This window comes from Stomoxys calcitrans, chromosome 4, assembly GCF_963082655.1.
Source record: "Stomoxys calcitrans chromosome 4, idStoCalc2.1, whole genome shotgun sequence".
In the NCBI taxonomy this organism is placed as follows: domain Eukaryota; kingdom Metazoa; phylum Arthropoda; class Insecta; order Diptera; family Muscidae; genus Stomoxys; species Stomoxys calcitrans.
Window position 1 is genome coordinate 133,402,718 of NC_081555.1, and position 23,432 is coordinate 133,426,149.

The 23,432-nt window shown below is 38.4% G+C and overlaps 3 protein-coding genes across 7 annotated transcripts in view; 2 read left to right on the top strand and 1 right to left on the bottom strand.

Moving 5' to 3' along the window:
• Positions 1-13,084, bottom strand: part of LOC106085665 (ubiquitin-conjugating enzyme E2 Q2) — a 36,764-nt gene extending 23,680 nt beyond the window's left edge. For 3 of the 5 annotated variants that reach the window (XM_013249995.2, XM_013249992.2, XM_059367473.1), the window contains exons 1-2: positions 11,708-11,801; positions 9,958-10,284 (exon numbers count right to left, since the gene is read on the bottom strand). In XM_013249995.2, coding sequence (XP_013105449.1) covers positions 9,958-10,119 — 162 coding nt within the window. In that variant the 5' untranslated portion in view covers positions 10,120-10,284; positions 11,708-11,801. Of the gene's footprint in view, positions 1-9,957; positions 10,285-11,149; positions 11,300-11,707; positions 11,802-12,946 lie in introns of those variants that run through there. The other 2 variants (XM_059367474.1, XM_059367475.1) reach the window with 2 other exon arrangements.
• Positions 13,085-13,952: 868 nt separating this feature from the next.
• Positions 13,953-14,546, top strand: LOC106085662 (protein kish). Its single transcript, XM_013249988.2, has 3 exons — positions 13,953-14,061; positions 14,121-14,230; positions 14,294-14,546. The coding sequence occupies exons 1-3, from the start codon at positions 14,059-14,061 to the stop codon at positions 14,397-14,399; spliced, it is 219 nt and encodes a 72-aa protein (XP_013105442.1). The 5' UTR covers positions 13,953-14,058; the 3' UTR covers positions 14,400-14,546.
• Positions 14,547-17,031: 2,485 nt separating this feature from the next.
• LOC106085661 (tectonic-like complex member Mks1) lies at positions 17,032-18,652 on the top strand. The gene has a single exon (XM_013249987.2). It carries the CDS (start codon positions 17,073-17,075, stop codon positions 18,573-18,575), a length of 1,503 nt encoding a protein of 500 aa, XP_013105441.2. The 5' UTR covers positions 17,032-17,072; the 3' UTR covers positions 18,576-18,652.
• Positions 18,653-23,432: the final 4,780 nt, after the last annotated feature.

Genomic DNA, 23,432 nt, shown 5'->3' on the forward strand with positions numbered 1-23,432 from the left:
CGAACATCTTCAAAACCAGAAAGGAAATTGCAGACCTTAAGCTGACTATTTATACCCTACACTACCACTGTCACTTTGTGCATTTGTTTGCAACGCTAAGAAGGATAAGAGCTGGACCCATCGATAAGTATACCAATCGGCTTAGAATCACTTCCTGGTTCGATTTAGCTTTGTCCGTCGGTCCGTCCGTCTGTCTGTCTGTCCATGTATTCTTGTGATCAAGCTACAGATCGCATTTATTGTCCGATTGTCAGAAAATTTTGCTCATGTCACTTCTTTGGCCCAAGGACGAACGCTATTGATTTTGAATGAAATCGGTTTAGATTTAAATATATATCCTTCAACCGATATAGCCTTTTAAGGCTGTAGATGCTACATTTTTGGTCCGACCTTCAAAATTTAGCATGAGGTGTTTTATTTGACGTCCTCATACATTTCCAAAATTTCGTTAAAATCGATTCACATTTAGATATAGCTCCCATATATATCTTTCATTCGATATGGAGTTTTAAGGCTGTAGCAGCCACAATTTTGGTCCTATCTTTACAAAATTTAACATAGGGTGTTTTATTTGACGTCCTCATATGTTTGCGAAATTTCCTTAAAATCGGTTCACATTTATATATCGCTCCCATATATATCTTTCATCCGATATGGACTTTAAAGGGTTTAGAAGCCAAAATTTTTGTCCGATCTGACGTCTTAATGTGTGTGCTAAATTTCGTCAAAATCGTCTCAGATTTAGATAAAGCTCCCATATATATCTTTCATTCGATATGGAATTTTAAGGCTATAGCAGCCACAATTTTGATCAAACATTTACAAACTTTTGGGTGAAGTTTTTTTTTGGTGCTCCAATGCGTGTACAAAAATTCGGTTTAGATTTATATATAGATCCAAGATATATCTGTCATCTGATATGGACATTTAACGTTGTAGAAGCCTCATTTTTGTCCGATCTTTGCAAAATTTAGCGTGAGGTGTTTTATTTGACTTCCTAATATTTGTGCTAAATTTCCTCAAAATCGGTCCAGATTTAGCTATAGCTCTCATATATATCTTTCGTCTAAAATGGAGTTTTAAGGCTGTAGCAGCCACAATTTTGGTCCGATCTTTATATCAGACGTTTTATTTCACGTCCCAATACGTGCTCAGAATTTCATAAAATCGGTCCTGATTGACATATAGCTCCCATATATATATTTCATCCGATATGGACTTTTAAGACAGTAAAGCCACAATTGGGTTAGATCTTTACAATATTGGGCGCGAGATTTTCTATTTGACGTCCCAGTATGTGTGCAAAATTTCATAAAAATCAGCACAGATTTAGATATTGCTCCCATATATATATTTTCTTTTTGTCCGATATGGCCTTTTAAGGCTGTAGAAATCCACAATTCTTGGACTAACGTCAAAAAATCATACAATGTTATATTCGATAAGCAAGGCCACTCTTGCACTATACACCTACAAGAGAGCCATTGGCAAAAGTTGGGGATTGAGACCGGTTGTCGTGCATTGAGTTTATACTGCAGTTGTCAGACCTAACCTATGATGCTATATGGTGTTGTGGTCTGGTGGACGGCACTTCAAAAATCCACCTTCTGCTCAATACTTAACCGAATCCAAAGGATGGCTTGTTTGTGCATCACAGTCGCACTGAGGACGACACCCTCTGATGCACTGAATTTAATGCTATATCTTATGCCTCTGCACATTGTGGCTACCCAATTTCCAGCGACAACTGCCGTGAGGTTAAAGTAGCTTTCTCATTGGTCATGTGGCGGCTACGGACACTGTGTTATCCTTGATTCAATATCCGATGTTCTGGCTCAATTACGTTCCGGCAGATGCAGCCGCCTCAGAGCCATCTATCCTACAGAGCAAGGATAGATGCCGACGTGCGAGATGTATGTCCCGATTGTAACCAGGGACCGCACGATACACGTCACCTGATTAACTGCCCAGCCCGACCCACTCGACTCAGACCCAGATCCCTGTGGACGCACCCCATCTTAGTCGCAGAGTTCCTGGGTCTTGACACTCAATAGAATCAAGCGGACGAAAGATAGAACACAACAAACTGCTACAACAACAACCATAGCATCATTTATGTTATAACAAAAGTGAGTTTCCAAATAAATAAATGCATATTGTGTGCATACTTGCGATGTAAAACTTATCTTAATCAGACTGTTATCTTAATGAGGCCAATATTCATTCGAACCTAATCGTTGTAAATTGAACTACGCCTAATAAAGTCATCTTAAGTATACAACAATACGTTAATAATGGCAGTGTAAAATAGATACACTTTCTTTGTTCTTTATGTCATTCACATGCAAGTGAATTAATGCTGCACGATAGCTTAACAAGCATATTGCTCATGTAAATTAAACAAATTTCTCATAAATTCATTTTGAAGCCAAACAAATTTCACTAATGGAGCAATTAGAAGAAAACTCGTGCAGTTTAGTTTCAAATTTAAACACAAGTGCTTAAACATTGCATTAGTGTTAGTTTTCAATTCAATTGACATGCAAATGTTAATGAAGGTAGATCGATTAAGCAAATCCACATCTCTCTCTCTCTCTCTCTTTCATTAGTTAAGCAAACTGAGTGCTGTTGTTAGTAACATTTGGATTTTTATTTAAAATTCAGAAATTTAAATATATGATTGTTTTGAAATCGCAATTGGGAAATTCCCTGTCCGTACTTATAAAATAACTGTTAAATAAAATGTGATAATCATACATAACACGCTTCGGTCTGGGACCTCTTGATTAAGGTGATATCATACGACACACTGTGGGAAATTTTAAAATTTGTAACTGATAGAGTTGAGTTGTTAACGAGATTATAGAAAAATTTAAAAGTTGGTCACTGCGACTTTTCGAAAATTTGTTCAGGCTGAAATTCTCGAATTTGCTGGAAAGTTTTCAAAAAACCCCAATAAAAAAAGCCAGCATGACCTCTGCAATTTCTTTTCTAGTCTTAAAGGTGTTCGACTTTTAATTTCCCTTGCGAATTTCGGTCGAGACAGGCATTTATGGTTCAATATTGAGACATGATTTGGATTGACGACAAAGTTTACAACGACTGGGAAGGATTGGATGACCACAGCTACTCTGATCATCGTTACATTAGTTTAAGCCTTGGAGAAAATACTGCAGAAGTGGTCCCTCGCCTCAACAGAAAAAAGGTGGATTGGGATATATTTCGGCACAAATTCTGCACGTCTATGCCTTTTAGACCAGAAAAGGAAGTGGCAACTGCGGAGAATATAGATTGTCAAGCTGATTACGAAGGCTTGAATGACTTGCTTGTGACACTAGTACCAAGCCAAGGGGCAAACAGCGACAGCCATGGTGGACCCCAGAGCTGTTTATACAAAGGAAGGACTGCAGAAAACTCTTCAACAGAGCGAAAGCCACAAGGACACCACACGATTGGGACACCTATAAGGTTGAGCTGAGAAAGGTTCAAAACAAATCCTGGGTGGAATTTTGTAGCTCCGTGGGGGATATATCTGTGGCCTCTAGGTTAAGAAAGATTCTGTCTTCGAGGCCTATTACGGATGGGTATATGCAGAGTCAGAGAATATATGGACATTGCTAGTGAGGATATGCTAGAACTACTCGTTGATACACATTTTCCGGGAAATTCCTCTAACGGACAACGTGGCGCCTGAAGAAGTTGTCAGTGGTATGCATTCGTCGGAGGTTATTAGGGAAATTGTGTCTAAGCCGAAAATCCTTTGGGTGATAAGAAGTTTCGACTACAGGCCGTGGTGATGTATCACCGGTTGAATTGCAAGCTGTGTCTGATGGACTGGTTTTTTGGCTTAGAAAGATATACAATGTTTTATTAGCATGTTATATATACCTGCGGGATGGAGGGACACGAAAGACATTTTCATTCCGAAAACAGGAATACCCTACCACATGAAGACAAAAGAGTTTCGTCCTATTAGTCTATCATCCTTTATGCTGAAGAATCTTGAGAGTTTAATAGAAACATATCTTAGGGCAAAGATCCCTGGAGTTCGCCTGTCGCGGCAGCAGCCTATATGCATGCATATAGTAAAGGTAAATCCACTGAAACAGCCCTTCGCGACCTAGTAGGCTATATAGGGGGTTCTCTCGCTTTTAAGGAGTATACAATTTTCTTCAATCCCATAGCAGCCGGTTGTACGTACCGGATTTACCCGATGGATTTCTCCATCGGCAAGGGCTACCGCCTCTGTTTACACTGCTACAACTACAACAACAACAATTTCTTGACATCGAAGGAACTTGTATAAATGTAAAACCGAAGTCAATCATGAATGGGTTGAAGTTTCTAGTCATCAACTCTACCGTAAGAAAGTTTATTAATAACTTACTTACTAAAAGATGCATTACGGCAGGCTTGGGATCTGTGGATCTAAAAAGATGGGTCAGCAGAGGAACACCTCAAGGAGGTGTACTATATCCTCTACTTTATATATATATATATATAGCCATTAATAATATATTATTGTCTCTGGAAGAAAAAGGTGTAAAAGTGGTCGTGGTTGTGGTAGCAGTGTGTTATACGCCGAGGCGGCGGCCCTTGCCGATAGAGAACTCCATCTGGTCAATCCGGTACGTACAACCGGCTGGCATGGGATTGGTGTAAAAGTGGTCACGTATGCTGATGACGTGGGAATTGCGGTTAAGGGAAAGTTTCCCAGCACTCTAAGAGATATACTTCAGCAAGCTCTACGTGCAACAGCAAAGTGGGCTACCGAAAGTGGTCTAGGTATTAATTCGTGCAAGACAGAAGTAGTTCTTTTCAGTAGGAGATACAAGCTACCTACAGTGGCCCCTGCCTCCTTGGGAGGAGAGAATGTTCCATTTACAGAAAGCACAAAATACCTGGGCGTTTTGCTGGACAGGAAAGTGAACTTTAAATCCAACATTTTGGATTTAGGTTTATAGGGCAAGGAAGGAAACTCTATAAACCTGCAAGAGAGCTATTGGTTAAAGCTGGGGATTTAGATCGCGCGTTATGCATTGGGTATATACTGCTGTTGTCAGACCTATATTGCTATATATTGGGTTGCCCAAAAAGTAATTGCGGATTTTTCATATGGTCGGCGTTGACAAATTTTTTCACAGCTTGTGACTCTGTAATTGCATTCTTTCTTCTGTCAGTTATCAGCTGTTACTTTTAGCTTGCTTTAGAAAAAAGTTTAAAAAAAGTATATTTGATTAAAGTTCATTCTAAGTTTTATTAAAAATGCATTTACTCTCTTTTAAAAAATCCGCAATTACTTTTTGGGCAACCTAATAGTTGTTGTTGTTGTAGCCACATTGCATGTGGAGGTAGCGATCCTCGTCAAGCTCCTGTAGGTGAGCAAGCTCGAACAGGAACAGGTTGGCTATTGGTTATTTAAAGGCGCCAATAACTCGCCTTGCCATATCGAGCATCATAGGCACTCAGTATTTGTGCACGAGCCGGTGCCACCCTACCTCTCACTGAGAAGACACTCTACTCGATACCGCTGATTGTCCGCGACTGCCGTTGCAACAACTCCGTATGGAGCATTCCACTATCCGCAACCTGTGGACGAGCCCGGTAGCTCGCAGCTAAGCTTCTTATGACAGCATTGAACACTATACAGATCGGACCTCAATTTCTCAGCCTGTGTGGTGCTCACAGCTATCTCGTGAGGTCTGGTGGACGGCGCTTCAAAAGTCCTGTTCAATGGTCAACCGGATCCAAATGATGGCTTGTTTATGCATCACAGCCGCACTGAGGACAACACCATCTGATGTTGTGAATTTAAAGCATCTCTTTGTCATGTGGCGGCTAAGGACATTGTGTTATCCTTGATACAATGTCCGATGTTCCAGGCAGTGTGAATTACACCCTACTTGAGCCGCTTTTTGATAAAAAAGTACTGTACCACTGTAATTCTGATAGAAGCGATTTAAACTATGATATTCCTTATAATAGAAGTTACCTAGACTTCTATACGGATGGTTTCAAACTAGACAACCAGGTGAGCTTTAGGGTGTACTCTAAAGATCTAGAGCTGGTTACCCGACCACTGCAGTGTGTATCAAGCGGAGATCCTTACAATTAAGAAAGTGGCGGAATGGCTAACATGTAATGTCATAACGACGATTGGCAAAAATATGTTCGCAGACATGCAGACAGCCATCAAATCCCTGGAGAACGCATTTCTGAACACAAAAACCTCCCTCGACTGTCGCAGATCTCTCAACGAGATGGCTGATGGCAGTTCAAAGTTCATTTGTTCTGGGTGCCGGGCCACAGGAGTATCCCAGGGAATTGTTGTTGTAGCAGTGTGTTGTACACTGAGGCGGCAGCCCTTGCTGATGAAGGTCATCGGGTCAATCCGGTACGTACAACCGGCTGCCTTGGGATTTCCCAGGGAATTGTAAAGCGGACGAGCGAGGAACCACCTTACACATTCCAGGGAAACTGGAATCTCTAGCGACATGTAAGCTAAGTTCTCAGAACCAGACCCGAAGGACAACAAATGATATATGGTCTCAAAGAGGGGGCTGTGAACATTCCAAAACTATGAGGTCTAATCAAGACTTGAAGAGGTCTACCGCTTTGCTGTCACTGGCAAGAACATACGTCTCAGTCATTGTGTCCGTCATGACAGGTCACTGTCTAATCGGAAAACATGCCGACAGACTAAAGGTAGTCAGTAACGACTTTTGCAGAAGCTGTGAGGACATCGAAGAACAAGAGACTATAGAACACTTTCTGTTTGTGTGTCCCGCACTGGCAATCAGAAGGAGTTCCACTTTAGGTTCTCATTTCTTTGAGAACCTGTCTGATTAAGCGGATGTGAACATTCACAAGTTATTGGGCTTTTTAAAGCGATCTGGATAGTTCAACGGTAGCAACTAGTGTAGAAGGCATCTTCCTTCTTATTTTCCTGTGGTATCACAATGGACGAAAACGTCGAAGTGAGTCTGATGGCAGACTGCCACTTAAACCTAACCTAAACTAACACCTCAGCTCTAACCATTTAAAATTTCAAGTGGCACTGTACCCAAAAAATCGAGAACAAGCCCAAAACTACGAAAAGTAATCAAAATACTACAAATACAGACAATTTGCAGGTATGATGCTTTGATCAAACGATTGCCAAGTCCTCATTATATAAAAAAAAGGCCGAAACACTCGGACTTATGCGTAAAATATCAACAATTAATGATCGTCGATTTTTTGATATAGCAAAAGGATCCTTACTGCGTCTTCAAACAAGATTCAAGGGGGCCTTAACCTGACTGAAATTGGTGCCACTGTTCGCAAACGTTTGTTGGAAAATAGCTTATTCGCAAAAAGTCCTAGAACGGTACCATTGCTGACCAAGAAGTATACAGTTGCACGCTTTAAGTTCGCTAATGGAGATATCGATTGGCCGATTGAAAACTTGAAGAATATGTTGTGGACCGACGAACGTATAAATGAATTGTTTGGTAGAACAAGTTCGAGACAGACGTCTGCCGACCTGCAAAATCCACAATACAAATCACAACTTACAAAAAAAAGGCAGTCATTGTGTCAAATTTCAGCCAATTCGATAAGAATTGCGCCCTTTAGAGCCCCTAGAAGTATTGTAGTTGTAATATAAATAAATTAATAATGATTTCTTTAACAAGAGAATTAATATTACATAAAACGTGACTGCATTATGTTGTGTATAAACCATCAGCAGAATTAAAGTCAAGGTTTTAGATAGAATTGTATGATTTAGCACGTTCCATAGTATGTTCTTCGACAAAAAGCATTTGTCAAAAAAAATATTTGAATAGGTAGATATAGCTATCTTTTGCATTAAACTGAGAGGTGGGTTTGTAGATTAATCAGGGTTTTGTATATTTTTTTTAAGTGAGTGGAGAAATAAATGGCTAGACATTTATGGTTCACGTTACAGAAACAACTGTAACCTTGAGCAAGGTCCTCAAGTCCCTAGCCCACAGGGCTCGGTGCATAGGGTGGTGAACGAAAAAAAAGCTATTTATTGCTATAATATTTAAAGCGCTATAACTTAAGTGTGGGTTGATATATTCGAGGAAAAAGTGAAAATATATGTAAAATGTAGAATATGAAAGTAAAATAAATTTTATTAAGATTTGTGGACGTAATTTATTAACTTATTGTTTTCTTTTTTATAGAGGTATTTAATTTTAGAGGTATTTCTGTTTTCATTCACAATAGAGGTATTTCAGCAGGTGGTCACGCTTAATTGTAAAAAACATAGCATGACAACCCTGAAGTAATAGTGTTGTGCAAAACAAATACAACGCTTTTAACATCTTAAATTAACTTATTATTATTAAAGGTGTAGTTAACACAGATCTTTGAAAATTACTAGAGGACTTCCGCGCCAATGGAAGTTTGCATCGCTATAAAATTGTTCCCGTATTGAAGTTATGCCAGCCTTACGATAAAAAAAGTGAGAGCGTGCTAAGTTCGACCGGGCCGAATCTTATATGCCCTCCACCATGGATAGCATTTGTCGAGTTCTTTGCGCAGTATCTTTTTTTAGGCAAACAAATGCATAGAACTGAACATTAATAAGAACTGCCATGCTATTGGCGCTATATCAAGTTATAGTCCGATTCGGACCATAAATGAAGTGATTCTGAACATTGTGGAAGTCATTGTGTAATATTTCAGGCATTCGCATAAAAATTGCGCCTAAAGAAGCAAAATCGGGAGATCGGGTGATATGGGAGTTGTATCAAGCTATAGATCGATTCAAAACATTTTGGACACGTAAGTTGAAGGTCATAAGAGAAGCCGTTGTACAAAGTATCTGAGAATTGCGCTTCCTAGAAGCTCATGAAGTCAAGATCACAGATCCGTTAATATGGCAGCTATATCAGGATATGAAATTGGACAAAAATTGCGCCCTTTAGAGGCTCAAGAAGTCAAGACCCAAGATCGGGTTTTATGGCAGCTATATCAAAACAACCGACCTACACTAATAAAAAGTATTTGTGCAAAATTTCAAGCGCCTAGCTTTACCCCTTCGAAAGTAAGCGTGCTTTCGACAGACAGACGGACGGACATGTCTAGATGGACTTAAATTGTCATGATGATAAGAATATATTTACTTCATGGGGTCTTAGACACATATTTCGAGGTGTTACAAACAGAATGACGAGATTATGAGTGTGCAAAACGTTCGAGACCAGTTAATTGGCCTCCTAGGTTGTACGATTTAACGCCTTTAGACTATTTTTTGTGGAGCTATGATAAAGCTCATGTCTACAATTTGACGCATTGGAAGACAACATTCAAGTATTTATTCGTAAAATACCGACCGAAATGTTGGAAAGAGTATGCCAAAATTGGACTAATCGGATGGACCATTAGAGGTGCAGTCACGGTCAACATTTGGATGAAATAATCTTCAAACATTAAATTATATGGAACGTACTATCGATTTAAATTTTTTCTTTTTTCAATTTTTCCGAATTTGATGTTTCTTTTTTGAAAAACTTTCTTATAGCTCTTAAAAATCTGCCATTATAACCATGATCAAAAATTGTGCAAATGGTATTAACCATCAAATAGTTAGTTTTGTTTGGCACACGTGAATATGTACCATTATTGAACAAAAACTCATTCATATAAAATGAATTGAAATATGGCCTTTAAAGCTTATAGTACGTCAAGTAAAATGGTTATAAAACATTGTACTTATGTGCGTAAATTCATTAATCAAATTTTACGATTATTTTCACCAAAATGAAAGAGCGTTGCTTTTGTTTTGCACGACACTGTATGTTCTACCTAAGTCTGCACTGGTATTTTCCCAGAGCTTGATTATACAGTATAGATGTCATTTCCATACAATTTTCTCTGCCCTGAACTATATATAGTACTGAAAAAACAAGGCTACTGTATATGTCTACTATCATATGTACTTACCGTTATATTTGCATGAATGTCATAACGTTTTCCGCTTTTTCCAATGAAACGGCAAGTCAGCTCGTCCACACTCGAGTTAAGAATTTGAAAGCGTTCATGATTCTTGGTAAAGATTTTCTCCAAGGTTTTTATTTCCAATTTCAATGTGTTGAGACACGCCATGGTGTCTTGAGCAACGTCGACGATATTGCTTACACAAAAACGCCACAAATCGCTGAAGCGATTTTACGCCAAAAAATAAACGCGCACGCGCTCGTTATGTCTCTGCGATATATCGGCGTTGAAACAGCGGCAAAATCAAGGTAAATGGGGAAGATGTTTTCTGACCTAATCACAATATGAAGAAATTTGAAAGTAGGCGGTTAATGAAGTGTCTACTATACATGTATACGTTAATATTTTATAACAATACTAGAATTGATATTTTATTGAAGGTGGTGTTAGAAAAAAAAAACAAAAGTATTGTCAAATTCTTAAATTTTGTATGTATGTTTTGTGATTGTTTTCACAGTCCATTTCTGATCATTAGTACGACACAAAGAAAATTGTTTCATTTTCCACTGCAGTCTTTGGGTCTTTTTGTTCTTCTACAATGGTTCTTTGTTGCGAAAGATTTTTTCTTTGGTTTCACTTTGGATGTTGAATTGTTTGGTTTACTTTGGTTACACTTTGTTTTCTTTTGCTTTTTTGTTTTTGCTTTTTTCTTTACAACAAACACATATTTGGATTTACTGTTAAACGCGAATGCTGCCTTGATGGTAGAGTAAATTTTTGTTGTTGTTGTTTCCTAAATGACAATAATGATGTTGATTTGCAGCTGAAGCTGCGCAGTTGCGTCGGTGTTCAAATTACTCCTTTTCAGGTTTTATATGAATTACCAGAATAGCAACAATGCAGACGGACGTGTTATTGTTTTTCTTACTGTCACAAAATAGCCTCGCAACGAGAGTTCCGTCTTTGCCTCTGTTTTAGTCGTTGTTTTTAGCCAATGATGATTCTTCATACAGGAAAGGTGAATCGTTGTTCGATTCTTTGGACATGCATGCCACCACCAGTATTTAGACACACACACACGCACAAACATATGGGCATACAGTTTTTTTGGGGTCGCCCTCGTCTCGGTTGATGCGACTAAAGTTAAATGTCTCCCTTTTGCAATCGATCTTTTAAAAAACTGAGGAAGTTGGCCTACCTGCGTCACTTCGTCGTCTGTGAAATTACCCGAACAATGTGTAAAAAGAAATCACCAGTTTCTTCATAATTTTTGAAGTCGTTTGCAAATATTTATGAAAGGGGATTTCCAATTTCTATTTCTTTGGGATTTTTTTTTATAAATACTACTAAAAAATAGAACCCTTGGCTATCTATTTATGTATGTAGAAAAACAAAAACATGTCGAAACATAAAGGGAAATAGGAAAATATCACGTCCATTGCATATGGGGGAAAACAACATACGAACGAAATTTTTATTTGCTATCAACGAATACGACAACACCATGTACTCCACCATCAACAGAAAACAACAACACCAAGAAATCAACGAAACATCGTCACAACCACACACATACACCCATACAAAGGAATAAAATCTGCTGTGGCTGTCTGGCGAACAAGTTTTGCGAATAGAAAAAAAGTAAGGTTTCTGTTTACAGTTCACAATATACACTTTATTAATATTATTCCAATTTTCAGCAGTCTTCTAAATATGCACACATAATTTAGGTTCTATTTTTCGTTTTGTTTTTTACCTAAAATTGATTTTATTTTATTCTTTTGTAATTTAATAAACCCGACCCGACGTCCGATGCTGTGCAGTAAAAATCACTTTCGCCAGAGCGTGAGTAATTGATTACTTGGTGGAGCAGTTGCTGCTATCGAGTAACCGATACAAAAACAAAAAGCCCCACGTTGCCATATAATTGCTGTGATTTATTTTGTAATCAGGGAAATCCCTGAATTACCAGGCCTAAAATATGTGGATAAAAATTGGTTGTTAACACACAAGGAAATGCAAACGTCCGCCACAGCGGAATGTATGTATAAACCACCATGGAGAAAACATTTTGTGTTACAAAATCCGTGAGTATTGTAGAAATGAAATATCCATGGAAAATATGTCAGACAAAACATATCATGCGAAAAACTGATTCTCACGTATGAATGCGTGACAGTGTGCTCTGTGCAACGAAGCAGAATGAGCGAGAGGGTACAGCGTACCGCCGCAATGAACCCTTGGGCAAGGAGTATCCCGAGAGAGAAGCTTAATGCCGTACTGAATCTCAGCCTTTTGCACCTGATTGTTGGGTGTGTGCTACCAAAGTTTGCTTTTATACCGATGGAATCTAAATGAATCCAAATTTGGCGACATTCCAACTTGGGCACTCTTCTGTTTTCGAGATGGACTGCGATACGACGTGGCGGCATACTATATGCGTCGCGAGGGATTATTTACCGGCGCAGTCTTTTCTCAATAACGGTTTGGACGCAGTTTTCCCGGAAAGGTAAAACTGGTCTGGTTGTACCCTGCTCTTCTTGAGACCTTCTATGTACCCGGATGGGTCTAAAATGAATAAGAAAAACGGGCATGTGTTTTCATTGAGTTCTTTGCAATAAGTGAACCATTTAGGCTTCTGCACGCCAGCGATCGTGAAAGCACCGGAGTCGATTTCAATGATGGTGCGGGGGTCCTATTGGACATTTCGCGATGTACATCCTTGCACTGCCATCTTCATCTTCTTTATCTCGTCTACCTTCTTCTAAGAAGAACACAACGGGCGTTAGTTCCCTTAGTGAAGCCGAGGTGGCTAGTCAAAATAGCTTTGTCCAAACCAAATTGATGAAAAACACCTTTCCTTATTTTGCTTTATCCCTATAATCACAGCACATTTTTATGATCAGGCAACACGATATGATGTACAATACAAAACTTTTGTCCATATTTCACAATTCCAAATTTAATTTTACAGCAAAGCCAAGATTTAACTTACTTCTTTTATCTTTGCTGAGGTTTTAGATAAATATTAAACTACCATTTTTTAAATTATACTTTGCACAGGCTCAGTTATTTGGTAAGATGTAGCATTCAATCAAAAACAAAACCACAAAGTAAAGATTCTACAAATCGACTAATCGATTGACTTTTTGATACCAATTGTAGTTGTATTATCGAAGTCCTGGCCAATAATCGATAAATAGTCTTCTAGTTCACTGAAAAGTGTTGCCATTGGAGTGGTAATTATTACAATCAATACAGTTAATTTTTTTTAACAACATTTAGGGGTCAGACATAAAACAGTTGTTGTAGATGATTGTCTTTTAAAGCTTTATTGACAAATTAAACCAATCAGATTCAGGATTTTTAACTGTCATTTTAAACGTTAGGATGTTAAAACCGAATTCGTTATCAACGGTTTGACTGAGATAAAGCCACGAAAAGTTATACTGTAAGTATTTTTTTATATTCTCTAGTTCTGAATCCTGTGTTCCCGAAGTAAGTTCAAATACTGGACATATTTTTTTAAACTTTAATATCTTTTTACATGTCTTCGTATTACATTTTGGAGATTAAAATATAATTTAAGAAATTGTAACTTGTTCATATATAAAATTAAATTAAATTTATTTATTTTATATTGAACTTATAATAAATAATAGAGTGGAAAAGAAAGAAATTGAGCAATAGGCTACAATGGCCATCAACTCATGCTAATAAAAACTGAAATTAATGTTTAGAAATCAAATTATGTTTTTAGTAGCTGATACAAAATTTTAAATTTTATATATGTTTTCGAAGGTAGGAGTTTGTAAAATGTCCATATCCTTATAATTTTAATTTAAAAAAGTGAATTTGTCCAAACTCATAGATAATTAATTATTTAACAAAAAAATATTACAAAAAAGCGCCAAAACAAAATTTTCATCTTTAATTGGATTTCTCTCAGTGGCATCTTCGATAACATTCTTTATCGAAATATCTATTGTGAATGATTTATCTAAATCGTACTGACAACAAAACAAATGAAAACTTGGTGGGCACGTCATTCTTGTTAAAAAGTCCAATATTTCTTTTTAAATAAAAGGGAGAAATAAATTAAAAATAATGGTAAATATATAAAATGCATAATATGGAGCATAGCTCATATTGGACTCTATTTCTTGCAGAGTGCTTTATTTAATTTTCAAAGTCTATTGTCTGTCATTTTATTGATGATTTGCACCTGTGCATATCTTCGATCACTTTTTCCCAGCATCATTGACCGAAACAAGACTGGGTAAGTTAGCTGTTTTAAATAGCCGATGTCAATATAAATAAAAAATTTATTTCGTGACCATAGATTATTGGGCATCTTCTGGAAGTTGGCGAGAATAGGCGAAAGGAAATCTCCCTACGTGGCTTTTGCTTGCGTTATTATGGCAGCCTCTTTGCTATTTTGGACGTGATGAATAAGGGCATGGAATTTGTATACAGAGATTAAGGATAAGAGTGTTTCTTGTGATGTTCTGTTCCAAACATTATAATGAATTTTCTTTTGTTTGTAGATTTGCTACCAATTAACCGTGTATATAAATACAATAATTTTTAAGATATTTGACTGAGAATATGTGATGGGAGTTGTCGTCCTCAATTGGGAATAACTGAATGCTTAACAGACGGTTAGTGCTTGTTTTTAAGGGGTCATGTGATGCATTAACGAAAAATATAACCGTCTAACCTTGAACGATATTACAACTCATTAGTTGCAAATTCCGATGAATATCCTGATGGCAGCTCAGGATATACTGTTTAAAGAGGAGTTTACCATGATTTTTAAATTTTGGTATCCTCATGTAGGTAGTCGATGTTTGTCGTCGGTTGGCAGCCCCTGATGGTCCTTAGATCTCCGGTTCATTCCTGCATAATTCACTACCGGTCGGGCTCTTTGTGTATACCCCAAGTCCCGCTTGCAAATGATTTGTAGATTATATTTCTGTTTTGCCATGTAGTAGAATGGACTGACTACAGAAGTGGATCTTCGGGTGATTTATTGTCGAAATTCTTTGTCATAGACTATGATTGCCTCTGGCAGAGATTTCAAGTTGCTGTTACAAATACATAAATATTTATTCGCCCACACAGCCCATTGATACTATTCTACATTGCAGAGACAGAGCAATCATCTGCGTAGGATATTATATCCACACTAGTCATTGGTGGTGGGAGTTAAGACAGTTAGAGGTTACCCGGAGCGGAGAGAGAATTCCTCCAGGGGAACACTCTGTTTAACTTTAGGGAGCTTCATAATCTAAGCTCTGCGTATTACATGTGTAAAAGCACCTTAAGTGTGGTTGCCGTGCTGTGCATCCTCTATAATTCATGCTGGTGGTTTGCTGGAAGAAGGGACGAATTCAAACCGGTAGGAGTAGCGCCTCGAGTGTGCGACCGAGGATAAGAGAGATCGGTACACTGTTTGAAATTTCATCAAAATAAGATGAAAAATGCTCCTTTTATAGGCTCAATACTCTATATCGGGATATAGGTCTATATGGCATATCCAAATATGGTCCAATTAGGACGATATTCAACAAAATGGTCCGATATGGATGTGGATGTTCGACACGAAAGTGTAGAGGTCTATCAAAACTTACTGTTTCAAATTTCATCAACATCGAAAAAAATGCTCGTTTTATGGACTCAAATATGGCCCGCTCTGTACCACATTTGACAGGAATAGGCAGGTGTCTACCAGAACTAACTGTGCTAAATTGAAATCGGATGAAAATGATCAATTTATTGCCTCAAGACTTTAAGTCTGGAGATGGGTCTCTATATATCGGCTATATATAACTAAAATCCGATTTTATGAGATCAGAAGGTCAGTTTTATATACAAAGAATACGAAGTCTTCAAAAATTGCTTTGAAAATGTTTTTATACATAAGATATCTGCAAAATTAGAAATACCCAGCTTTTGGGTATAATTGGGTAAATACACGGGTATTTACCCAATTTATCAGGTAAATACCTTTTGGAGAAATTTTGTCCTATGACATATATTCGAATGGCCGGGATTAACCCATTGGCAGGTAGCGCCGTTTCCGTTCAACTCCGACCATATGAATATCATTATTCATATCTCAACCCATTCACCATAACTGTTGATCCATCCTCATTTTCGAAAAAGTTCAATGATCCCGACGGACCATAAATCGCACCAAACAGTCACACGTTGAGGATGGAGAGGCTTCTCAAAAATAACTCTTGGGTTTCCGAGTCCCAGATGCGACAATTGTGCTTTAATATGATGCGAAAAGGTGCTTCACAACGACCCAAAAATGCTTAAGTTTTGTTGTTGTTGTAGCCACATTTTCCATATTGTCAAGCTCCTGCATGTGAGCAAGCTCGTTCCGGTTCAAAGGACGGGGTAACAGGGTGGCCTTTGGTTATTGAAAGTCGCCAATAACTCGCCTTGTCATATCGAGCATCAGAGGTACTCAGTATTTGTGCAAGAGCCGGTGCCGCCCGAACTCTCACTGAGACTCTCCGCTCGGTACCGCTGATTGTCCGCTACTGCCGTTGCAGCTACTCTGTATAAAGAATTCACCTATCCGCAACCTGTGGATGCGCCCGGTAGCTCGCAGCTAAGCCTCAATGTTCCAGCCTGTGTGGTGCTCACAGCTATCCCGTGCCGGGAGGTCACGGCCGTGAGCGGAAAGCACTGCATTGGAAGGAGTCGGTTGTCCTCCAAATATGTTCTCAGTGGGGTCCCTGAAGCCTAAACAATCCACTTTGACGTGCGTTCAGCGCCCGGAGACTATGAAGAGAACGTTCAGTTGAGTGTTTTGGACTATTTGGGCTACTAAACCTTCTCAAAACTAAAAAAGAATTGCCTACCTCTATTCAAGTTTGTCCCTCAATCATAAATTTTAAAATTTCCAACAGCTTCTAATCACCTGTTCTATAGCGATGAGGGCAGTTGTCAAATTGCGCTATACGTTACGATACGCATACCTAAATAGAATGGCATTCAAACAGCTGGTATAAGCCCGTTACCATGACAATCGTTTGATTTGCTTTTGTTTTGGGCTGAAAAAAATGAAAAGAATTATTTAGAAGAGTACAAAACGAAAAGCTGAAATGTTTTCCAAAACCCATCCAAAACATTCTGGAATTTATCACATCAAAGAGGGCCGAATTGATCAACTTCAAGTAAAGGTGCATTTACGTTGCATCAACACATTGCTGAAATTGCCGAAATTTGATGTTCACAAGAATTTATCTGTAGGTGATTTAGGGAAGAATTCTGGTGGTAATATTTCGGCAAACACCATTGATGATGAAAATGAGGCTGATTGTAGAATTATAAGTCTTAAGTGGCAACAAAAGATTTTCAGCAAAACTGAAACTGAGCTTTATAAAGATGCCAAGAATTGCACAACTGAACAGCAGAAGAAGTACCATCAATTGTTAAAGGATGAGGAAAGAGCCATGGCAATGAGGGAGAAAAAGTTGCATAGAAAGAAGCGTCAAAAGAAATTGGGAAAAGCGGCTACACCTCGAAATCTGGATGAGGCTGTGGAGAGCAGCAATATGATATTTACCTATGTTCAAGAAGATGATTACCAACCCCAAGACGATGATAAGGCTTTGAAGGAACAACAACTTGGACAACATTTTGAGGTTATGTATGTTTATGCGGCACTCAATCCCGATACTCAACTATTGGTCATGAAATGGTTTTATGAACAACATATACTTTACATCTACCCGGATTTTAATAACTTTCAGCTTGAGCCTATTTACATTGAATTAGATACAGACTATCGCCACTTGTATGCCTATGGAGTAGAGGATGTTTCAAAGAAATCATTAATATCAAAGAAGGAAGATGAATTTCTTTACTTACCCGAATTCCCATCCACACATTGGCGTTATGAAGATGAACTATCCAAAATGTTTGCCATGCCCCCCAAAAGAACACAGCGCTGTGCTGTTTTATTAACCATCGAGGATCTCACTGATCTTGAATATGACAATGTCCATGTGCGTTATAAAATCAAATTACCCCCCAATACAATACTCGAAGAAGGCCTTTTGGAGGCTTCCACTCACTCGGTATCACAAAAGAATTCGAGAACTTCTTCCACACATGTGGGTTATGCATGGCAAATAACAGTGCTGTGTGAGGAACAATATGACCCTTCGCAATGTCTAAAGGTCTATTTTGAGATTATTTCCATTGACGCGTGGTTGCGAGAACGCAGTGAAGGCTACTGCCATTATCATGTTCGATTATTAAAGCCAATGGATCACAGCTTAAAATTGCAATGCATACGTCCTGTGGATTCATTTTTGGAATCTTTAAATCGACATTTTATAGGTGGTCGTCGAAAGTTCAATTATATTCGTTTTGTGGACGATGACAAGGAAAATCAGAATATCGAGGACAAAGTCCATTGTCGTTATGGGTTACGCATGCGCAATTCCGGTCAAATGCAGCTAAGGTGCCAAGTGCTGACACAGCGTAATTGTGAACTCTTGAATCCATGTGCAAGTCGCACCAGTGGCATGACTTTGGATGACATAATGATGGCCTATAAGGAGGCCCGAAGGAGATTGGAGGCAATTACTTTTAAGTAAGGGTTATGGAGAATCAATTTTGTATGCCAAATGTATTTTTAAATCAAATATCGAAAATAAAAGCAATAAATGTTGTTCAGTACGAATAAAAAATGCTTAAATAGAAGCAAATAATTTTAATTAATCTGGGAATATTAGTATAGAAGGTAAATGAAGTTTACTGCAGTGAACTGGCATGATAGATAACACCGTAGCACAGAGGTTAGCATGTCCGCCTTTGACGCTGAACGCCTGGATTCGAATCCTGGCAGAAACACCAGAAAATTTTTCATCTGCGGACATCCTCTCTCAATGCTGGCGACATTTGTGAGGTGCTTTGCCCCAGTTGCTTAATGGAATGTTCATGGGCAAATTTGCATTTTTGCATGATATATACATAGAGGATGTGTGCATCTGCTAAAGCGTAGTTGAGCCACATCTAATCTGATTGGTCGTGGAAGGTTAACAGCTGCTGTTAAGATTAACAATTCTGAAAGCTGCATACATCGTGTGATACATAAGAAAACAGCACATATGTAGCGCACTTGATGTGAAAGGTACGAAAGAGATTACGATAGGTATGAAGAAGCAATTAATTAAGATATAAGAAATTCCTAAAGATAGAAAAAAAATTAAAAAAACGGGCGTAGGACCCCATATGTTCTTCCCGGGTTCAAATTTTATACATGTTTTTCCATATTCGTTATCTACACGCTAATACCTTTCATTTGATATCCATATTGTCTAGGTTGGAGCACTTCCCCCAAAGGGGGGTTTGGCCCCTAAGGGGGTTCAGAGGCCTTTGCCCTAAAAACGAATTTCAGAGTGATGTTCCTGTTGTGAAAATTAAGCGGGGTGCAAAAATCAGGCGTGCTCTCTATAAAGTACAATTTTCCCACCGATCCCCCGATTAGATTTCTTGAGAACCTAGAAGCCCGAATATTTTTCGAAATTTGGTAGAAAAGTAAACTTAAAACCAGCAAAAACGACCCACAAAGGTGATTTGTCTCGGCACGGGATGACTATGAGCACTACACAGGCTGGAACTTTTAGCTCCGGCCTATGTATGCGGTCATTATCATCACGAGAAGCTTAGCTGAAAGCTACTGGGCTCATCCTCCGGTTGCGGATAATGGAATGCACCTAACAGAGTAGCTACAAATGCTAAAGAAGCTTGACGGGGATCGCTACTCCCACATACAAATCTGTGGCTTCTAAACAGTAACCCAGAAAGGTCCTTATAACCGAAATCCACCAAATTGATTTCTTAAACCACTAGAAACTCAATTTCTTTGGCCCCACTTCCTAATTATTTTATGTTTTTTTTCTGAAGCACGTAATAGGTAATTGAACATTTTGTTTTGGTTACTTTTAGTAAAAGAACGGGGGAGTGAGAGAGAGAATTCAGTCGCATGTATGCATGTGTGTATGTATTTCTTTAAGTCATTCAACTATGTAATTGCCAGTACGTTTTTATTTTTCACAGTGATCGGTTGTTTTTCAATGCTCAAAGCGAAAGTTCGGAAAAGTGCGTTATTATTTTAGTGGTTTTCATATTCTTCAGTGATATACTCGATGGAGACATAAAATAAAAGGTAACTGCAGTAGCTTGCGAATTTCTAAGCAAATTTTTGCCTTGGCCCTGCCTTTTAAACTTTACAAAAAAATGGGTGAATTTTTGCAAGTCATTAGCCCGCCCTCTGCAAATCTGCTGCTATGTATAACGACAAAATCCTTATTGAGGGATTTCAATTATAACTTTAGGAAGCATAAAGTTTAATTCCCTCATTATTTCATTGCCAGAACTTAAGTTAATCCATTTTTATGAAGCAGAAACAAAATAGAAATTGTGTGTATAACATTAAGTTACAATTTACCGTTCCATACACTTGGTGAGTTTAAGAAATGAAAGAGAGCGAGAGAGAGAGAGAGAGAAGTAATAACGTTTAAGCTGCATGATTAGTTACTGATTCGGTAAGGTAAAGTCGAATGAGGATAATTGAACACCGTTTAATCTGTCTATCTATATATATAAAAATGAATTTGTGTTTGTTTGTTTGTTTGAGGGTTTGTAAATTTGTTTGTTCCGTATAGACTCAAGAACGGCTAAACCAATTTCTTTGAAATGTTCACAGATTGTGGGGAGTGGTCCGGAAGGAGACATAGGCTATATAATTAATTGATATCAGAAGGGGGGCGGAACCTCACCCTTACCCTAAAAGTTCGACCCCAAAATAAAAGAGAGCCGATCGGGACAATATGGGACTCGAATGAAAGGTATTCGGTAGTAGATTACGAATATGGCCAGGAAGGAGGAATAGGCTACATAAATTGTAGATATTGGAAGCGGGCGTTACCCCAAAAACACCACCCAAAATCAAGGCTGACCGATCGGGACAATATGGGTATCAAATGAAAGGTATTGGATAGTAGAATACGAATATGGCATAAAATGTTGGGTCCAAGGAACCCAGGGGCCACTCCAACCCCATATCCCCAAACAAACTTATTGGACGTACATAGCAATATAGGACTCAAATTAAAGGTACTCGGGAAAAGATTACGGATATGACAATATGGGACTCGAGTGAAAGGTATTCGGGAGTAGATTACGAATATGGTCAGGAAGGAGAAATAGGCTACATAAATTGTTGATATTGGCAGCGAGCGTTACCCCAAAAACACCATCCAAAATGAAGGCTGACCGATCGGGACAGTATAGGTATCAAATGAATGGTATTGGATATTAGAATACGAATATGGTATTAAAATTTGGGTCCAAGGAACCCATGGGCCACGCCAACCCCAAAAGTTCCCCAAACAAACATATTGGACGTACATATCAATATAGGACTGAAATTAAAGGTACTCGGGAGAAGATTACGGATATGACATAAAAAATGATGTCTAAGTATTTGCGGGTCGCCCCACCCCTAAAACGCCCCCCAAATGGGAGTTTTACTCGATCATAGCTATATAAGACTCAAATGAAACGTATTTGGGAGTTGATTACGAATATGACATTAAACTTTGTGTCCAAGAATGTAGGTGGCGCTTTACCTCCAAAAATCGCCTCCAATAGATTATTTGACCAATTAAAACAGTGGAGGATCAAATGATAGATATTTTTGAGTAGAGTGTGCTTAATTGGCAGATGGAGTGTGGCACATAACCCTCATATAGACACCCTCCACCAAACGGCTGCGTACACCAATCATGACAATATGCGGTTAAATTAAAGGAATAAGGTTGTGGACTGCGAATCTGATATCTTTATTCTGCTCAAATATCTAGCGGACCACTACACCCCCAACAGTCGATCAATCATAATGACCTAATAGGGAACTGTGTGATTTAATTAATATGTGGAGAAACAAATAAATGTGGGCCGCCATATTCCCAAAATGGTAACGTTCAGCGTGCTAGCAGGACTTGCAAACTTTAACGTCAAGGTTGTAACCATTTTAGCTTATCGATAGACAAGACCAAACGACGTGCTGCTGGGCAATTCTTTCTTGTTAAAAAGTTTTAAATGGTTTAATAGTAAAAACTATCGCCACCACACCAAATATATAGACTGGCGAATAAGTTCTTTACCACAGAAATCGTTTAATATGGCAATTTGATTTGATTTAAAAAAGACTAAATGATGACTATTTAATAGGTAGTCATTAATAGACAACTACCATGTGATGACCAATGTTATAGGCGTTAAGCCATTTCAAGCGAGTAGTAGCACTTATATTTATGCTAGCGCCATCTACTGGTTGTTTACAAAAGGTTTAGTTGATCCAATTGAAAACAGCCAGTAAATGGCGCTTATTTGGAGAAGGCAACATGAAAGAGGGCAGGGTGGTCAAAATTGTTCATACAGCATTTATCTTCGTTATGACTTCGTTGCAGTTGTTTGCGGTTTTATTTTTGCACTTTCGCACTCTAAGACGGGCCTGAACAATAATTTTCAAAAACAACAGATCTCGGAGATGGGTAAGGCGATTTAAGCGAAATTTGGTTGGCACACTTACATTAACCTTAAATAAAAAATTTGTTATCGCAATCTGAGGTGGGGTGTCTCCCAAAACCTGCCAATTGGATTTATGTTTCGTGGGTCACTCCACCCAAAAAAAACTCTCAAATTGGACATATTTACCGACCATGGCATTATAGATCTTAAATGAAAGGTCTTTGGGAGCAGAGCACTAAATTGATTTCCACTTATGAGCAAAGTCTCTGGGGCACCATACCCATAAACAGGGCTTTTACTCACGGGGGTTTAAATAAGAGGTATTTGAGAGAAGAAAAATCCACAGGAAAATTGGAATACATTTTCATGTGAAATTAGGCAGAAATTTCCAAATTAAGATAACATAGCATTATCGGGCGCAGCAGAGCGGGCTGGGCTCAGCTAGTCTATCTATCTTTATATATAAATAAATTTGTTTTCGTTTGTTTGTGGGTTTGTTTGTTCCGTAAAGACTCAAAACGGCTAAATCGATTTCTTAGAAATTTTCATAGATTGTGGGGAGTGGTCCGAAAGAAGCAATAGGCTATAAAATTTTTTTGATATCGCAAGGTTGGCGGACCCTCCCCCTTACCCAAAAGAAAGGTATTCGGAAGTAGAATACAAATTTGATATCAAAAAGTTGGATTCATGTTACTGGGGGGTCGCCTCGACCCCAAAACACCCTAAATTAGGTTTATAGAACGATAATGACAATATGGGACTCGAATGAAAGGTATTCGGGAGTAGATTACTAATATGGCCAGAAAGGAGGTAAAGGCTTTATAACTTGTTGATATTGGAAGTGGGCGGATCCTCCCCCGTCACCCCAAAAACACCACTCAAAATCAAAAGTGGGCCGATAGGGAGAAATGGGT

Bases quoted from the DNA above. Each gene is read 5' to 3' on its own strand.
- LOC106085662 (XM_013249988.2), top strand. The intron at 14,231-14,293 runs GTAAGTTAGCTG...TCGTGACCATAG, and splicing joins ATTGACCGAAACAAGACTGG to ATTATTGGGCATCTTCTGGA.
- LOC106085661 (XM_013249987.2), top strand. From the start codon at position 17,073: ATGTTTTCCAAAACCCATCCAAAACATTCTGGAATTTATCACATCAAA.